General features: G+C 35.9%; 1 protein-coding gene across 1 annotated transcript in view; it reads right to left on the bottom strand.

Moving 5' to 3' along the window:
* Positions 1-8,012, bottom strand: part of LOC136033238 (tyrosine-protein kinase Src64B-like) — a 48,114-nt gene extending 40,102 nt beyond the window's left edge. Inside the window, exons 1-2 of the mRNA XM_065713952.1 lie at positions 7,666-8,012; positions 2,914-3,060 (exon numbers count right to left, since the gene is read on the bottom strand). Coding sequence (XP_065570024.1) covers positions 2,914-3,060; positions 7,666-7,717 — 199 coding nt within the window. The 5' untranslated portion in view covers positions 7,718-8,012. The remainder of the gene's footprint in view (positions 1-2,913; positions 3,061-7,665) is intronic.
* Positions 8,013-19,945: the final 11,933 nt, after the last annotated feature.

Below are 19,945 nucleotides of genomic sequence, written 5' to 3'. Positions count from 1 at the left end.
CTTGGCAAGTATGCCGAAAAATAGAGTAAAGTATGTACTTTCTGAAAATGAATTTACTTTTTGAAATAACCTTTTGTTGTGTACTTATGTTCAAATGGACCTTACTTAAAAAACACCCTTTGTACAAAAAAAAGCTTTGAGGCATAAAACACAACATTAGACACTGGAAAAACTAAGTTTAAACAACAAACAAACTTTACTAAATAATGCATGTTTATTCATTGATGACAAAATCACGTTTTTTTATTGGCTGAGACATTTCTAATTTACTAAGATATGTGTTATTTGACTGCAGTAGATGGGTTCACTAACAAATGGCTAAAGCATAACCATGAAAAAGGTTTAGATCCATTATATGGTCATATGCTTTTTTATATATGATTTGATCACACTTTAGAGGGGAGAGGGGAATAAATTGTACCCCTATCTAATCAAAATGTGCTTTGGATGAGAGAGCTGATCAAAGTCCAGAAATAGACTTATCAAATCTTGACAGTCACTTGGTAATCTAGCAATTGACTGCAATAGATGGATTAAGTAGTTTTCCTTGGTCACATTATCCCCATATACTCAACTGATGATGAATACTGTATATGTGTTCGAAATATCCAGTTAAATAATTTTGTATCTATTCACAGTCAATAAAAAGGTATCATCCCTATTTTGAACTGTTTTACTTTTGTCATGGAAAGGCAGTGTGGTCTTCGAAGTTATTCTACTATATAGATGGATTAATCAAACTGCACATTAAACTGAAGCTCATTAAACCCCTAATCCTAATGCCAAAAATTAGTTTCTGGGTCCAGGGACTGAGCAAAGACCTAATGTTGATTTTCCACTTTCTAATATTTTAAAAGAAAAATAGATGGTTCCACTGAGGTGTTCACCATCATTAACTACCATTTTTTTAGCTGCACTTTTTAGACTTCAGCCCCCTTATGCACCCCCCCTCCCAGTGACAAAAATCTTGAGAATTTTCCTACCACTACCATGCAATTTGTCTCTTTTTAGTACTTTTTGTACTTGATTCTATGACTTGATGCTTCATTTTCTGCAATTTTGTTGTTTTTATCATTGGTGTTTCTTAACCACATCTTCTTCTTTTTTTCTAGGATTAACTGTTCAAATCTTTTTTTTATCTCCTTTCATTTTTTTAATGATTCAAAGCCATTTGTAGCATTATTCTCTTTAGTTAAGATAAATACACTTATCAAAAGTAGCTTCTACAAGCTTATGGGGGTTTTTGATGTTTGATACTGATAGACTAATCAAAAAGTTAGCTTAGCTCAATTCTAAATTTTATTCAACTTTTATGTCGTTGTAATTTCTGCATTAAGGATTTTTTAATAGTTTCTTATTTGGACTTGGTAAGTCCAAAATATTTGTTCTTGTTTTTTTAAAATTTCCATTTAGCACCATTTTCGTTTTTTTTTTTTCTTCCTTGATTTTTAAGCTGCTCTTCATAATTTCTGATCACATAAAAAGATTGTCACTTAGATATAAATCTAGTTTTTGACTTCTTATTTTTCAGTCAATTGGATTTAATGTGTGAAGCTTTCATAGCTTCTTACTGATTTGTTACAACTAACACAAATAAGTAACATTAATTATTTCTCTTCAATACCTTTTAGACTAAACAATTCACATTAGTAACCTTAAAAATACTAAATAATTGAGAATCTCTAACATAAACTACATCATTCTCAGACAAACAAAGTTACATAATATAAGATATATGAAAAGTAGGATACAAAGAACCTGACTAAATAAATTTCTAAAATAATTGTAAAGACATCAGAAATACTGAGCTGCCTTGCCTTGAGAATGAGGAGCTTTAATAATATCTGAGTTACCTAACCCAGAGAATGAAAAGTTGTAATATTATCTGAGGTGTCTTGCCCTAAGAATGAGGAGCACTAATAATATTTGAGCTGGCTTATCCTGATAACAAGGAGTTCTAATAATATCTCAGCTGTCTTATCCTTATAACAAAGTAGTTCTAATAATATCTAAGCTGTCATAACCTGAGAATGAGGCATTCTAATAATACCTGAGCTACTTTAACCAGAGAATAAGAAGTTCTAATAACATCTGAATGAGGAGTTCTAATAATACCTGAGCTGCCTTACCCTGAGAGTGAGGAGTTCTAATAATATCCAAGCTGCTTTACCCTGAGAATGAAGAGTACTTACAGTATCTGAGCTGCCTTATCCTAATAATGAGGAGTTCTAATAATATCTGAGCTACATTACCCTGAGAATAAGGAGTTCTAATAGCACTTGAGCTGCCTTACCTGATAATGAGGAGTTCTAATAATATCTGAGCTACTTTAACCAGAGAATAAGAAGTTCTAATAACATCTGAATGAGGAGTTCTAATAATACCTGAGCTGCCTTACCCTGAGAGTGAGGAGTTCTAATAATATCCAAGCTGCTTTACCCTGAGAATGAAGAGTACTTACAGTATCTGAGCTGCCTTATCCTGATAATGAGGAGTTCTAATAATATCTGAGCTACATTACCCTGAGAATAAGGAGTTCTAATAGCACCTGAGCTGCCTTACCTGATAATGAGGAGTTCTAATAATATCTGAGCTACTTTAACCAGAGAATAAGAAGTTCTAATAACATCTGAATGAGGAGTTCTAATAATACCTGAGCTGCCTTACCCTAAGAGTGAGGAATTCTAATAATATCCAAGATGCTTTACCCTGAGAATGAAGAGTTCTTATAGTATCTGAGCTGCCTTATCCTGATAATGAGGAGTTCTAATAATATCTGAGCTACATTACCCTGAGAATAAGGAGTTCTAATAGCACCTGAGCTGCCTTATCCTGATAATGAGGAGTTCTAATAATACCTGAGCTGTCTTACCCTGAGAATGAGGAACTAAAATAATATCTTAGTTGCCTTACCTTGAGAATGAGGGGTTCTAATAATATCAGCATGTTGATGCATTAGTGCCTTCTTAGCTCTCTTATCCAGCTGTTCTAACTGATAGAAATTAGCTCTGGTTTGGCTGGGTGTCTGTGCTGCCCATCCATCTTGGCGTACAGGAGTAACTAAAAACAAAACGACAAAGATAAGAGTGTGCATAATTCACTGGTGAGTTTTTACTTGGATTTGTGAAAGATGTTAATTTTTCAAAAGCATACAAGTTTATTTTCATGAGCAGATGTAGCAATTGGGGAGGCAAGGATTTATTTGCCCCTAGAAAGATGAAAAATCCCTTTTTTTGGTATTGTTATTGATAAAAATCACTCCATCTTCAATAACCATTCCTTAATTACATGATCTATGTGGTATTTATTTTACAGATTCCAACTGTCATGATTGCAGATTCAAAGATATGTTTTCTGTGGTTTGTCCCTCAAGACTAATATAAAAACAGAAATCATAAAGGAAGATAAACATAAATAAGGATAAACAAAACAAAGATATCTCATAAAAATAAGGAGAAATAAAAATAATGTTTCAGAGACAAAGTAGGATTAAAATATCTAGAAGAACAGTAGAATCAGAACAAACCATAAGTTTTTCATATAGTGTGAGTACAAGCAACTGCACCTTTGTCTGCAAGATGCAATTCAGAATTTGTAATGCATGAATATATAATGAGCTAGACTCAATAGGCTTGAGATTGACTATGCAGGATTTTGACTCTTGTTGATAGAAAAGCATTACAAGTGCTGAAAACCAAGTTGTGACCAAGATGGGCCCAGGATTGCACAAAGCCTCCATTCACACTGGAGGTCCCCAAGGATTGTTGGCTGTCTGATTCTAAACAGGCTTAAGTACTTCAATGTAGACTTGAGATGATGTGTTGGTCCTACACTGGTTTCTGGACCATTGCTTTTCCTGATTTCAGAATAATTTCAATGATTTAAAGAATATGAAATTGGAACTTGAAATATCATTGTGTTAAAAATAACTATTGTACCAACATTTTGACTCACAAATTCAGACAATTCGAACTGAACTTATTAGGTGTTCAATCAAACAAAAAATTATCAATCTTAGATTTAGATTAAATTAATTTATTTCAAAAACATGTATACAAAACGTTTTGCTGCACCTGCTAAGAAAACCCCAAGAGGCTTGTTGGCAGCAGGTGGCTATCAATATAATCAATATAACAATCAAATAAAAAAAATTATTCAAGTTTCATAAACAGAGATACAGGTGAATTTGGATTGAATTCAATTTATGACAATTTAATGAGGTCAAATAAAGTAAATCTCATTGCCTCTAAGAGCTTTGACCACTGTCCACCTGATATGTCAGATAAATCTAATGAACCAGAACCACAAAGGTCAAGAAGATGTGTTTCCACTATTGCATTGAAAAAAATAAGAGTAATAAACTATATGTAATTAGTTTATAATGTATAAATTTTGTTTGTTTTTACTAATGTCTTTCAGTTTTACTGCTGATGATGGACACTGTATATGTGTTCAAAAATTACATTTAAAAAAATTTATATTTGTTTCACTGTCAATTAAAAGATTTCATCCCTATTTTGAACTGTTATATTTTAGTAAAATATTGTATTGGTATGTCAATAAATTGAGAGAGAGCAGTCAATCTGGACTTGTCCCACTTGAAGATAGGAATGGGGCCACAATTAGGGATAATGAAAGAGTTAAAGAGAGATGGGCAGAATTAGAACTTTTTGAGAATGTGCTAAACCAAGATAAAGTTGCAGGAAAAGATACAGCAGAAAATGAAAAGTTTGTGATACCTTGGATTTGAAGGAAGATTTGTTTTGTAAGGAAGAATTAGCAACAGTACTAAAGGGATAGAAAAATAATAAGGTCCCAGGTGATGATAGTATGGTAAATGAGTTTCTTAAATATGGTGGCTCTGAGGTTAGAAGTAAGTTACTAAAGATTATGATTTTTGAAAAAGGGGAAGTACCTAGTGATTGTAGGAAAACCCTAATTAAACCAATGTATAAGAAAGGTGACAAGAATGAGTGTGGTAATTATCAAGGAATTAGCCTGGCCTTTATAGGTAGCAAATCACTTAGTAATATGATACTTTTTAGACTGAGAAATGCTGTAGACTAAGTTATAAGAAAACAGTGCACTTTTGGAAAGGGTAGAGGATATGTTGAGCAAATTTTCACTGTTACATTAATAATTGAGAAGTTTCTGAGTTATCAAGCACCTTGATAACTCAGTTTTATAGATTATGAGCAAGTGTTCAATTCTATTGATAGGAGACCTTTAGTGGAGGCCTTATCATACAAGGATAGTATTGTATACCAAGGATGGTATACAAGACAAATACATTAGAACAATTAGTGCTATGTACAAGAATAACACCACTGCAGCTAAGGTAGGAAATGAAGTTAGCAGCTGGTTTTTTATTAAATCAGGAATTAAGCAGGGTTGCATTCTATCCCCTTGTATATGGATCATTTTGATGGACACTGTCTTAAGGAGCACAAGAATGACAATGGGAGAACACAGAATCAAATGGTGAGAAAAAACTTTCCTAGACTTGATAATGATTTAAGCATCCTAGATGAAAGTGTGAGCAAAATGAATGCACTTTTAGACATTTTGTAAGTTCAGGGTGCTAGAAGGGTCTGAAAATTAATGTTAAGAAAAGATGACACTTGGTAGCAAAAAGATTGATCAGATGGACAGCTTTGCTTACCTTGGTAGTTTTATAAGTAAAGACAGTGGGAGCTGTGTAGATGTTGAAAAAAGAATAGCCAAGGCTCAGGGTGTTTTTCTCAGTTGAAAAACATTTGAAAGAATAGGAAGATAAGTCTGCAAACCAAGATTAGAATAAAGGAAGCTACAGTGATGACAGTGGTCAAATATGGTTCTGAAGCATGGGCACTACAAAAGCAGATGAAGTTTTGCTAGATGTTTTCCAGAGTAATTGGATATGGATTGTTCTGGGTACTGGGGTGACTGATCTTATTTCAAACAGTAGGTTGTACAAAATTTGGCAATCTATCATTCTTCATCTGCAGAATGTGCCTTTGTCATCTCAACCTTTCTCTCATTATAGCCCTAGAAAGCAGGATTGAACCATATTTTTTGTACAACCTACTGTTTGAAATAAGATCAGTCAGCCTGGTTTCAACTGAGAAAAACACCCTGAGCCTTGGCTTTTCTTTTTTCAACACCTACACTGCTCTCACTGTCTTTACTTATAAAACTACCAAGGTATATAAAGCTGTCCACCTGATCCATCTTTCTATTCCCAAGTGTTGTCTTTTCTTAACATTAATTTTCAAACCCTTCAAGCACCCTGAGCTGACAAAACATCTAAAAGTGTATTCATTTTGCTCACACTTTCATCTAGGATACTTAAATCATTACTAACTCTAGGAAAGTTTTTCCTTGCCATTTGATTCTGTATTCTCCCATTGTCATTCTTGTGCTCCTTAAGACAGTGTCCATCAAAATGATCCATACACAAGGGGATAGAGCACAACCCTACTTAACTCCTGATCTGATAAAAAAACCTGCTGCTAACTTCATTTCCTACCTTAGCTGCAGCAGTGTTATTCTTTTCAATAGCACTAATCATTCTAATGCTCAGAAAAGACAAAAGCTTTTTAAACCAAAGCTGTATGATATTGTTAGTAATGACAGCATACAGCATTGGCCAGAGGCATTGCCTGATAAAAGCCATGCCAGCTCTGCTCTGCTTGAATCTAGTGTTCAAAGTGACAGGTATCACCGTGTCTGGTGCAGAAGAGAAACTGTTTCAAAACCTTTCATACCCAATGACTATTTTATATTTCTCCTCCTTTGTATTGTCAGTAAAAATAAATTCCTATATCAGATCAGTATATAGATTTGTGACTTGAACAATAGAAAATGCCAATTGGAGTGATGACTGTAAGTCCAGAATGAATGAAACAGATGTTTTGTTTAAACTTATCATATGTGAGTTCATTTAAGGCTAAAACCTGAAAATTGATTATTTTTTAGCTCTATCATAACTCAGCCCGGAAAGGCTTAAGCACATTGAAAGATAGCTCAATTTATAGCTTTTCTCTGATAGGTCCTTTTTACAATTTTTACTAGGCTAGTTTCTCTTTGGTAACAAGATGTAAGGGTCTTAGTTTGACATAATTTTGGTCAATTGGAGAATTTTTTTTTACCTTATCTCTTTCTGCAAAGCTGCTACTCTCTAGGCTAGGTTTACCTTTAGAAAGAATTGGATTGTAACTGTTTTGAATGTTTTGACTAAGCTACTTTTCTAAACCAATTTTTTGTGCCAAAAATAAGGAGCTGTGTGTTACTACAGGGTCTATTCAAGGGCTTCAAATTGGATTTTCAATTGAATCAATTAGCCTAGCTTATTAAATTTAGAAAGAACATTAAAAGGCAGAGTTGCCTATTGAACTCAGCATCTCTCTGCCTCAGTAATGGAATCTTTTATATAATTATCAAACCATAAAACTCTAGATTCTCAATTTTTATCTACTTGCAGATTGAGTTGATGTCACTTCAAATTATCTTTTACTGTCAAATTGTTTTTTACAAGCTTAATCCATAGATAGGCCTAGACCTTTAATATTCTTATAGTCTTCTACCATTTACAACAGTAAAGGATAAATTAAGAAATATAGTCCAATTATACTGCAGAAATAGCCTAGTTTATGCAACCTTAGGTCCTTAATAAATTCTGCTTACCTCCATTGTGGGGTAATCTTTGCTTTTCATGAGTACAACATCTATTTCCCATTTTTTCATTTACTTAACATTGGCTAATCTTGAAGTTTTAATCCTGAAATACTCCAAACTATCACAAAAAGTTGTGGGCAGCCTAGGCTAGATTTGGAGCAAATAGACCTATTCAAAACACTGTTTGTTGTCTTGATAGGAAAGGTGAAGAAACTTCCATTAGACAGATACCAAATATCTATATGAGAAGATTGTTAAGTCATAATTTCAACTAGAGTATCTCCACTCCAAGTCTGGACAGAAGGTATCTATCAGTAGGGCAAATGTGTTTACAGGCTATTTATGAAAAGACTGAAATTTTTTGCAGGGTTGTCAACTACATAGCTTTCGTATGAAACGTTAAGAGCGGTTACTTAACTTAAGACGGCGATATTTAGGAAACAAAATTTTAGAAAGCCTTACCCCTCTCTCCGAACATAATATTTGACGTTCTCTTCTGCTACCCAAAAATCTTTGAAATCATTAACTCAAATTAGTGGTTACTGCTACGGTATGCCATTTAAACTATTTTGATAGGCGGGTAAGCACATTGTCTTTTGATTCATCTAATTGCTTCAAAGTGGATGGATCCGAATTTCCTTAGGGACTAATAGTGCCATAACTCTTAGGTCTATAAACGAGTTTTTTATTTAGAGTCTTAAGTATATTTAGTTTTTGATTCCCACGGTCCTCCCTAAAAATATAAAGCCACCTTGCCTAATTTTTTCTCTTCCCAATCACAACGTTTGAGCCCTATCCCAATACGTTTATCACGCTTCACGGGATGTTGCAGCAGTGCCATTTTGATAACCTGGATAGGTGGTCTGTTTCGATATACCTCTCTTCACTCGAGTTTAAACTTGATGTTTACTTTGCCCTAGCGCCTCCGAAAAATTTCAACTTAGCCTTGAAAGTTTTTCTTGAATTATTGCAGAAAAGCTAGATTGATGGTCTAACAACATATTATTTTAGGTCTGCATTCCTATTTCGCTCACAATAGATTCGCGTTCTTCAAATACAAATTTAATTTCAACATTTAGTTTCCCAGACAGTTCCAGAAAGTTTTAAATTGATCCTCAAAACCTTTTCTAGGGACTGAAATGAAAATTCGTTATTCACATCCCTCTCTGCCCCGTTTTCAAACTAAAACTTAAAGTCCACTTGGTCCGGCCAACTCCTCAAAAGTTTGAACTTACCAGAACATTCAAGTTTCTATTAAATGAGCCCCCTCCCAAGTTTCTGTGACCGATTCTTCAATGCAAAGAGGATAGGGAAACTTAAGAATATAAGTTCCAAGTCGACCAGGAAAATGTTTTTCACCCTTATTAGGCCCCAAATTTCAGAAAGAGAAGACTAAGCCACAGAGTAGTTTTCTCCTGTATGTTATGCTCCTCTTGGCAAAAAACATGTGAAGGCAATTTTCAAACCGTTCATGGTCAATATGTTTTTTAACCCGTATTCGGGCTCAATAGGGAAATCGCATTTGAGGATGGAGTTGAAACACCCCTTTCATTTTTTAGCTAATCTGTAAAAATTTCAGTCAGTAGAATAGTGGCCCAAAAAAAATAAATGGCAAAAAATCAGTAAAAGATGATCAGTCTCATTTGATAAATTAAATATTTAAAAAAAAACAATGTTTTCCAATTGAAACTAACAAGCAAAATTTTAACTTCAAATGAACAGAAATTATTCTGTATATGAAAGGGGCTGTCCCTTCCTCATCGCCCCGCTCTTTACGCTAAAATTTGACGCTTTGTCACAATTTTTCTTTTTTAATTTTAAAAACATTAATATAAAGAGCCGGATGCTGAGGAGGGGATAACCCCTTTCATATACAGAATAATTTAGTTCGTTTTAAGTTTAAATGTTGTCCATTACTTTCAGTTGGAAACACTCTTTTTTATTTATTTTCTGATTATTTTTAAATAATTCTGGGAAATCCAGCACTCCCTTCATGACGAATTCCCTTTTCCCATGAAAAATTTCTCCATGGAAAGATCCTACCACATAGCCTTCTCCTGCCAACCCCCCAATCAGAAAAATCCCCCCTGAAAACGTCTAAGTACTTTTCAATAACAAATACTATATGTAAACAATGGGCAAAGTAAATAAATTGTGGCCCTTGCTCAGGGGACTGTGGGGGATCAAGTTGTCCTCAAGGACATAGTTATTAGATTTTTTGACTATGTTGAACAAAGTGGCTATCTAAAAATTTTGATCTGGCGACATAGGGAAAAAATGAGTGTGGGAGGGCGCCTAGTCACCCTTAAGTACTTTTGGTAACTTAAAAAGGGTACTAAAACTCTTAATTTCGTTTTGAATGAGCTTTATCGCAACATTCTAGCGCCACTGGTTCATTACGATAAACCCTGGAAAAAAACAAATAAACACACACTCGTGATCATTCTTCGGGCAAAAAATACAAAATATCACATTTTTTTTTAGATAAGAGCATGAAATCTCTGTAACAGGGTTCTATGATACGGTGAATCTGACGGTTTTTCATTAAGGTTCTATTACTTTTACAGGGAGTTTCCCCGTTTTTTGAAAATAAGGCAAATTTTTTCAGGTTCGTTACTTTTGATGGGTAGGACTAAGTCTGATAAAATTCACATATTCATATCAGCATAAAAATCCAATTCTTTAAATGTATCTATTGGCATAAAAATTCAATTTTTTAGAGTTTCTTCACCATTAGTCTTTTAGCTGTTTGAACAGCCTTTTAACTCATGCCGCTGGACTGTGGGTAGTTTGGGTTCGAGGTTGAGTGGATGATTCCCCAGTCAGTCATGAATTGCTCAAATTCCTTTGTGCTGAACTGGGGGCTATTGTCAGTGGTAAGTCCCTCAGAAATCCCATATCGGACGAAATGGGATTTCAGTTTGTTGATGACCTGCCGTGACATGGTGTTTGTCAGGCGATCAATCTCAAAGAACCGACTCATGTAATCGACAGTGACCATGTAATGTTGTCCGTTGAGCTGGAACAGGTCGGTAGCTACATGCTGGAATGGTTAGTCGGGTATTTTGTGAAAGATCATCGGCTCCTTCCGATGGTTCATGGCGAACTTGGCACATATGCACTGGTTGACCAGCCTCTCGATATCTCGAGTGATGCCTGGCCAAAATACAGGCCTTCTGGCCCTCTCTTTGGTCTTCACCACTCCTAGACGAGAAGAGTATAATTGGTCTAATATGCCTGTTGTACTGGCCGTACATGTACCGGCCCTACATGGTGTTGAATGTTGTCAACTCGGAGGATGGTTTGTCCAATACCATCGACCAGTATTAATTTCGGGCAACCATCATAAAGAACTTCTTTGCGCCTTTGCACTTCGCTGCTACTTCATCAAATAAGGGTATAGGGTAATGCGGTCTCTCAATTGCTCTGTTTAAATCAACAGGGTCCAAACAGATCCTGAGTGACCCATCTGCCTTACTCACCAGAACCAAGGAATTCACCCACTGTGTTGGCTTGGTCACTTTTTCTATGACTCCAAGTGACTCCAGTCTGTGTAGCTCCTCTTTGAACTTAGCTTGTAGTGCAAATGGAACCCGTTTTGGTGGTTGCATAGTAGGGATCGCACCCTCTCTTTAACCTTGCAGGGTCCAGGCAGTGTCCCTATGCCCTCAAAGACATCACTGAATTCGTTTAAGAGGTTTTAGATGACTAGTCTAATCGGGGCTGTATTGCTGACACTGAGGACGAACTTGATCAGCTGAAGTCGTTCGCTGAACTGGCGGCTGAGGGTGGGTGCTCTATCTTTGCAGACCACATGGAAGGTATGGGTCTGGGGGGTTTGGTTCTTGTACTGAACTTTTAGGATGGCTGTACCCAGTACCTTTAGCTGTTCTCCGGTGTAGCTGGTCAGCACATCAGTAGTTGGCAGCAGGGCTGGCTTTCTTGCAAATTTGTTGAAGTCTGTGAGTGGCAAAATGCTGGCCTCAGCACCGGTGTCTATCTTGAAAGCCATTTCACTATCACTTTCTGTCAGTCTTATCAGAGCATAAGGTTTTTTCACCTTTTCTTCTGTGGAAATGGACTCAATCATGAATTCCTTCTCATCTTCCTTTTCGCTTCTCGTTTCAAGTTCATTTACTACTTTGCTTTTCCACATTTTGGCAAAATGGTTCATCTTCCTGCATTTGCTGCACTGCTTCCCTTTTGCTGGGCAACTTATGGCCTCTTGAGTACAGGCCACCACAAAAATAGCATGTTGGGGAATTTCTCTGTCTTTGAACCACTTCCACCTCCCGCTTAATTGGAATCTGCGCCTGTTCGTTAAACACGAGTGCTTGGGTCTCTTGCACAGTTTCTATAGCTCGACTGCACTCAATTGCTCTAGCCAATGTAAGTGTGGCTCCCTCGCTGAGAAGCCGCTCACGGATTCTTGCATTCTTGACTCCGATGACCAGCCGATCTCGAACTACCTGGTCTTCTTGGGTCTCAAATTCACAGCCCTTGTCAAGTACTTTCAATAGAGTGACATAAGACTCAATGGTCTCTCCATCCGCATGGTTTCTCTGATGAAAGATATATCTGGCAAGGATAGGGTTTGCACTTGGCTGAATATAATTCTCAAACTTGTCCAGATACACTTTCGGCTTATTTGCCTCCGCGTCAGTTAAGATCCAAGTGGAGAACAAATCCTGTCCTTTTTCTCCAGTCCAGATAAGTAAGTATGAGCATTTTACTGCGTCTGATTTTCCACTTAGTGGACCAGAGAACATGAGCTCGCAATGTCTCTTAAATTTTCTCCATTCTGATTTTAGATTGGGGCTTGACCAGTTGATTGATGGATTTGGTGTACTATCCATGTTGAACTTCTGACGCCATGCAATCATTTCTTCAATGGACTATATAGTTAATATGTATATTGACCCAAGCACCTAAAACCAAAAATATAAAAAAACAACAACTTGTTAAATGAAGCAAACAATATGTTCATTTCATAGCTGAGTTTATGTTATGCAAAAGAGTTTTTTTAACAACTTTTGATACTCACTCATCAATTACAAAACTTGGAATTTATTTAGTAGCTGAGTTTGTTCTATGCCTAAGTACTTTTTTTTATTAATTTTTTATTCTCTGTCACCAGTTAAAAGACTTGGAATTTACCATGTAGCTGATTTTGTTCTAGGCAAAACTGCTTTTTTATTCATTTTTGATTGTCATTCATAAATGAAAAGACTTAGAATTTACCAGTTAGCTGAGTTTGTTCTATGCAAAAGTGATTTTATTAATTTTTGATGCTCAGTCACCAATTAAAAGATTCGGAGTTTACCAAGTAGCTGAGTTTGTTCTCCGCAAAAGTACCTGTTTACTGATTCTTGATGCCCAGTCACCAATTAAAACATTTAAAAGTTAGCAAATAGCTGAGTTTGTTTTATGTAAAAGTGTTTTTTTTTAATTTCTGATACTCAGTCACCAATTAAATGACTTAAAATTCACCAAGCAGCTAGGCTTGTTATGTGCAAAAGTGTTTTTTTTATTAGATTTTTATTCAGAGTCACCAATTAAAATATAATACAAACACAGAAGAGAGAATAATGAGGACTTTTGTTTCCCAAGACAGTCATTATTTACGAATTAAAAGACATGGAGTTTGCCAAGTTGCTAAATTTTTTCTATGCAAAATTGCTTTTTTATGAGTTTTTTATGCTCCCTCATCAATGAAAACACTTGTAATTTACCAAGTAGCTGAAGTTTGTTCTATGTATAAGTGTTTTTTTGTTAATTTTGATGCTAAGGGTGCATTCCGAGATTCAAGCTTCTTTCTAGAATGTAGCATCATCAAAGTTCAAGAAATTCGAAGTCCAAAAATAATTCCAAGTTCCAAGTAAAATTTGAGTTCAAAAAATTCTAAATCAAAGAAAATGGTATTTCACAAGATAATTCTATGTCCAAAAAATTCTAAGTTTCAAAAAATTGTAGGTTCCAAAAAAGAAAAAAGTAAATAATCAATATCGATAATCAATAATCGATAATCAATAGTTAATAATGGATAATGAATATCAATAATTGATAATCAATAGGTCGGAGAAAATTTGCCTCATTTTCAAAAAAAGGGGAAACACCCCCTATAAGCCAAGGAATTTCCATAAAAATCGCACCATAAGACTCAGTGTGGTTAAGAAACTTAATGTAAAAATTTCAAGCTCGCATCAGCAAAAACGAGGAATTTGGTATTTTTGTTAGAAGAAAGATACAGATGCGTGTTTATTTATTTGTTTGTTTTTGGTTTCTTTTCCCCATGGGTGGTCGAATGGAGCTAAAAGTCCTAAAATATCTGGAAAGAGCTAATTGGAACAAAATTTATGAGTTCTAGTTCCCTTTCTAAGTGACCGAAAGTATTGGAGGGCAACTAACCCCATTCGCACCCCACCTCCTTTTTTACTCAAAGTCGTCCAGCCAAAATTTGAGATCGCCATTTTGATTAGTTGTTTTACTTTTTCATTGCCGATTGAATTTGACTTGTGAAGATGTCAAGGAAACTGTCCAGGGGGAAATTTTAACCAGGCTATAATTTTCTAGAGCATCCTTCCCAAGGTGGGGGGAATTTTTCACGGGAGAAATTCTGCACGAGGCAGTTTTCAACAGAATACACTCTCCAGGGGAAATTTTTTATGGGAGCAACTTTCTACTAGGGAGCTGGGAGTATTTAAAGGAAGAATTTTCACTGGAGGGGGGATTTCCAGCATGATTTTTGAAAAAAATCAGAAACTAAAGTCTTTCAACTAAATGTATGCTAGGAAAAAATTTTCAGCCAGATTCGTCCGCAAGAAATCTACCAGGGGGAACTTTTAGCTAGAACGGAATTTCCTGGGGGAAATTTTACCAGTGGAGGGGGGTTACATTCTGTGAGGATTTTCCATGGAGAGATTTTCACGAGGGAAATAATTGTTCATGGAGTAGGAGTCGGATTTTCCAGCATTATTTATAAAAGATCAGAAATAAAATAAAAAAAGTTTTTTCAACTGAATGTAACGAACAACATCAAAACTTAAAATGAAAAAAAAAATCATTACGTATGTGAGGGGGTAGCACCCTTGTAATACCTCGCTCTGTACGCTAAAGTTTGAATTATGTCCCAATTCTTTCAGAACAACTCGTAAAACACAAGGGCCATTTAATTAGAACAATAAGAAATGTTTTTAAGCACTGAAAACTTTAGCATGAAGAGCGAGGTGTTGAAAAAGAGACAACCCCCTCATATTTGTAATCATTTCTCATCGATTAAAGTTTTTGATGTTGCTCCTCACTTTTAGTTGGAAAAACTCATTTTTTTTTTATTTAATCATCTTATACAACGACCCAAAATATTTTTATTTTGTAAACTTATAAATTTTTCCTACAATTTGACAATCCAATTTTTAATGTCATTGATTGAAAAGAAATCATAGACTTTACAATCCAAACCAGAACCTGAATATAGGATTTTAAAGTGAAAACAGAATGTACGGTCGGATTGTAAATAGAAATTAGGACCCATTTTCACGCACATTAGAGAAGTGGGAAAATTCTGCATCCACTTGAATCTATGTTTTTACGCTGGATTTGGTCAATGAGAATATGCTTTTGCTTCCATCTTCCCATTCTCCTTTGGGCTTCCGACTGAACATGTTTCATGTCAAAAAGACACATTCCCATACGTCGGGACAAAATGACATAAAAGAGCCAAAAAGGGACAAATTTTTGAAATTACGGACGTAAAAGAGCAAAAATGAGACATATTTTATAAATTCATGACATAAAACGAAACTGTTCCCAACTGGATACATATTTCGATAAGAAAAATGTTATTTTTACCAAAATACTGCCTTTTCTCGATCGTTCTTGAGTATTTAGGTTTTTTCAGGACTTAGATATTTTAAGATAGACACGTTTTAGCAAAGAATGACATATTTTTGGATGCTCAGGGGACACTGTCATGAACCAAAAGCTGGAAACCGTGTCTTTCTCTCTTGTTGAACTCAACAAAGAGCTGCATTTTAATTCTTTCTTGAGACATAAGCATATATCTTGGTTGAGAAACCTATCCTTTTGTTAAACAAATAGTTGTTTTTTAAGAAGATGTGAGGTGAGAACTATACCGGTATCACATTAGCCAATTGGGTCTTTAACTCTTGCTCATTCAAGGTCTGTAAACTTCAATAGCTCCTTAACGTAACTTACTAAGGCTCCGTAGCGTAAGACAATTACAAAACTGACAACATTTCTACTTAACATGTGTAACGTAACCGCGAATTCTGTTGCGTGTGGTCAGAGTTTTGGAAGTGCTATTTCTGTAGTTAGTGGAGAAGAGGGTGGCCGGGTTGATATTGTAGGTGGGCTGTATCATACCCCTGTTAGCCAAGAACAGGTGGTACATTTAGCTCAGCAGGGTATCAGACAGGGAAAAAGAAATAGTAAGAACATTAGTCCTTTAGAACAGGATAAAGGCGGGAAAAGAAATGCTCGAGTAGGGGAAGCAATTAAAGATTATGAATCATATGCGCCTCGCCAGATAGTGAAAGCTCCAGCTTTTTCTCATGAGCTTCCTATTTTGGGGGATGTATTAGCGCCAGGGCACCAGCCGAAATTGCCAGAATAGGAAATGCAGGGCCATAGTGATTCGTGTATAAGTTTTTTAGTTTGGAATTTGCAAGGTTGTAGTAGGGAGAAGTTAGAAAATATATTGGAGTCGAGTACAGCAGCAGGCTGTGAGAGTTGGGATGTTGTTTGTCTTGTAGAGACGTGGAATTCTCTAGATGATTTTTAGTCATGTGAAGGTTTTGATGTTTTTGAGTGTAGAAGAAAGGCCTCTGCTAACGGTAGATATTATGGAGGAGTTTCCGCGCTTATAAGGAATGGAGTATTTAATTTATGACGTAGGCTAGAAAGTGAGTCTGAAAATCTATTATGGTTGTTATTGTCAGTTTAAATGTTCACCTTGTTGTGTGCCTCCGAGTAGTAGTTCTTACAGTCGTGAAGATACATGGGAATTAATGGAAAATGAAACGCAGAAGCATAAAAGATTGTTCCCTTGCCGTAATTTTGTTTTTTTTAGGAGATTTCAATGCATATACTAGTGAAGAGGTTTAAGCTGCAGGTTGGTGAACCCCTTGTAAATGTACCAGGGCAGAATGTTTGTTTGGAAAATGATTGTGAATATGTTTTTCCTATTAGGAAAAGTAGGGATAGGCTTCGGAAAATCAATAGATGGAGAAGGAATCTGATAGATTTTTGTAAAAAGGAAGGCTTACTAATTATGAACGGGAGATTGGGAGGAGACTTCGGTAAGGGTAATTTTACATGCTATAGTGGGTCTTGCCCGAGCTTAATTGATTATATTTTATGTAGTTTATCTCTCTGGCCCCAGGCGATGGACCTCAGGGTCCTAGAGTTGGTCGGTTCTGACCATTTGCCAGTGAGTCTTCAGCTGAGAGGGTGTATTTGACGGTCTGAAAGGGTAAAAGAATGGTCTACACGTGAGGTAAGAATACGAAAACCAGTTTGGATAGTCAAGGAGAATGAAGAATTGGTTAAAAAGAAACTAGAAAGTGAGGAATTTCAAAATGATTACCACTCGATTTTGAATTTTTCAGAACCAGCTGAAATAGATCAAGCGGTTTCGGTAATTATAGATAGAATCTATGAGAGCATCAGGCCTTTAGTGCAGGATAGAAGACGGACGGCCAAAAAAGATGAGGGCTTTTTCGATGAGTAATGTAGGCAGAAAAGGGAAGAGGTAATTAGGAGTTTTAGGCTACTTAAAGCAACGGACCCATCGGATCAGGAATTAAACTTCTGCAGGCTATCTGAATATAGGAAAGGAAGGTCAAATTATAATAGGGTTAAAAGACTTAAAAAGAGAGAGAGGCAGAAGGAGATTAATGAAGAAATTAAGAGAGCTTACAGTGTGAAAAACCCTAGAGAGTTTTGGTCGGTAGTTAAATGTTCAATCCAGGGCCTGGGAATAAGAGAAGATGTCCCACCAGTTGAGACATGGCCAGATTATTTTGAAAAGAGGGAGTCTGAACATGTCAGGACGAATGATTTGAATGGGTCAAATGATAGTGAGTTAGGGAGGGGGAGTTACCCTTTAAGGCAGAATGATTACGATTTAATTAGGCCTGTATCTGAAGAAGAAATTTGGGATCAGTTGAAAAAGATGAAGGGTAACTCGTGTCCAGGAATAGATGGTATATCTACAAAAGTCCTGAGGTTGGGAAGGACAACTATAATGCCTATGTTGGCCTTGATTTTCTCGTTTGTAGTGGGGAAAGCTTATTGGCCTCACTCGTGGGACGTTTCGGTAGCAGTGCCTCTTTTTAAGAAAGGCAATAAAATGTTACATGAAAATTTTAGGTCTGTCTTTATGGGGAATGTGGTAAGTAAACTATTTTGTAAGGTTTTGGAATTTAGGCTAAGAAATTGGTTAGGTAAAGAGGAAATACTGAGTCCGGTACAAACGGGATTCAGATCGACGTTCAGCACTGTTAACCATATTTTTACTTTGGAAAAATTGAGACAGAAATATGCTAGAGGGAAAAATGGTCGGCTATTTGTAGCCTTTTTAGACCTGAGAAGTGCTTTTGACTCGGTAAACAGGAGGTTGTTAATTGAAAGCCTGTTAGAAATAGGCTTGCCGTCTTGTTTTGTAGCGACAATAGCAGCTATGTATCGGAGGGTGAAGTTTTTTGTAAAGGTGATGGGGAAATTTTCTAGACTGATTACGTCTCATTTGGGTGTGAAACAAGGATGTACTTTATCCCCAAAGCTTTTCTCCTTGTTTGTTAATGATTTAGACAGTTTTATGAAAAATAATGGAGTCCCATTTGTATCTTTGGATTGGTTCAGGCTATCATGTATGTTATTTGCGGATGATATAGTAGTAGTGGCGGATAGCAGGGAGAATCTTCAGAAGCAATTAGATTTAATAAAAGATTACTTAGAAAAGAAGGATCTGGAGTTAAATACTAAGAAGTCAGTAGTACTAGTATTTAGGAGCAAAGGAGAGGTTGATTCTGAGGTTGTTTTTAATTTTGGAAGAGTGATGCTGGAGGTTAAAGAGGAGTTTGTTTATCTGAGTGTTAAGTTTAGTGCACTAAAAGGGAAGTCTAGGGAAAAAGGGAAGTCTGAGTAGGGAGGACTTGAAGAATTTGCTGTTGCTAAGAGGAGATAGTTTAGATTTAGGTATCAGAAGGAAATGTTTGGGAAAGTTTAGGCAGGAAGCAGGCCCCTACTTTTGCCCTATGTGTGGCGGGGGCAATGAAACTTTAGTTCATTTTGTATCCGAGTGTGAAGAGCTGTCTGAGTTGCGGAAGGGATGTTTTGGACGAGTGTTAGGGAGTGAATGCTGGTTAAAGGAGCGAATGGCTGAGAGGAATGGATTTGCTATTAAACAGTTGTGTAAGTTTCTTTGTTTAGGGATTAAGCATAGGGAATCATGTTTGAGGAGTAAGCTTGGTAAGAGTTTATTTACGGGTGTTTATGAATTCATAAAGTGTTTGCAAGTTTGTTTGCTTTTTTAAGTTGTTTGCAAGTTTGTTGTTTGTTGTTTGTAATTAGGTGTTTGTTTTAAGTTGTATGTGTTTTGCTATGGCCTGCAGGCTTTTTGTAAATAAATCTTATCTTATCTATCTTATCGTAACCAACTTAGAGGAAAAATGATTTCAATTGGCTATGGATAACTGACAATTGGATAATAAGCTTTGTTAAGGAAAAACCTTTTTCGTACAATCTAAGGGACAAATTTTTTATTTATTTACATTTGTTTCCTCAGTACCTTTCATATTTTTATATTTAAATAATGACTAACATACGAATCGTTTCTTCATCTTCACATCTTCATTTTCAAAAGTTAAATAATGTAAATAAGCTTACGTTACGGAGCTTATATAAGTGAAAGTGTGATAGGCAAGATTTCAATTTGGAACCTATTTACTCAAGCTCCTTAGCGTAAGTCGCTTAGCGTAGGCAACTTAATGCTAATTTGAAACCGATATGAGTCCAACTTTCTTCCTTGCGAAAATGACCCCCAATTTTAGGATTAGATTCTCAAGCTGATTATCTAGATTGTCAATCAAAATGGCTTCATGTATAGTTTTAGAATATAGGAGATCCAAAATGTCTTTAGCGGGCTTTTAAGTTCAACTAAATCTTTTGAAAATTTTCTGTCTAACCAGTTTAGCTGTAACGCGTGCTAAGATTCTACATATACTTGGTTAGAATTATGGCCGAATTTTTTGTGTCCGGCAACATTGAT

Source organism: Artemia franciscana, chromosome 11 (assembly GCF_032884065.1).
Source record: "Artemia franciscana chromosome 11, ASM3288406v1, whole genome shotgun sequence".
NCBI classification, from domain to species: Eukaryota; Metazoa; Arthropoda; class Branchiopoda; order Anostraca; family Artemiidae; genus Artemia; species Artemia franciscana.
Note: the sequence above shows the minus strand (reverse complement) of the source record. Positions and strands in the feature narration are given on the sequence as shown.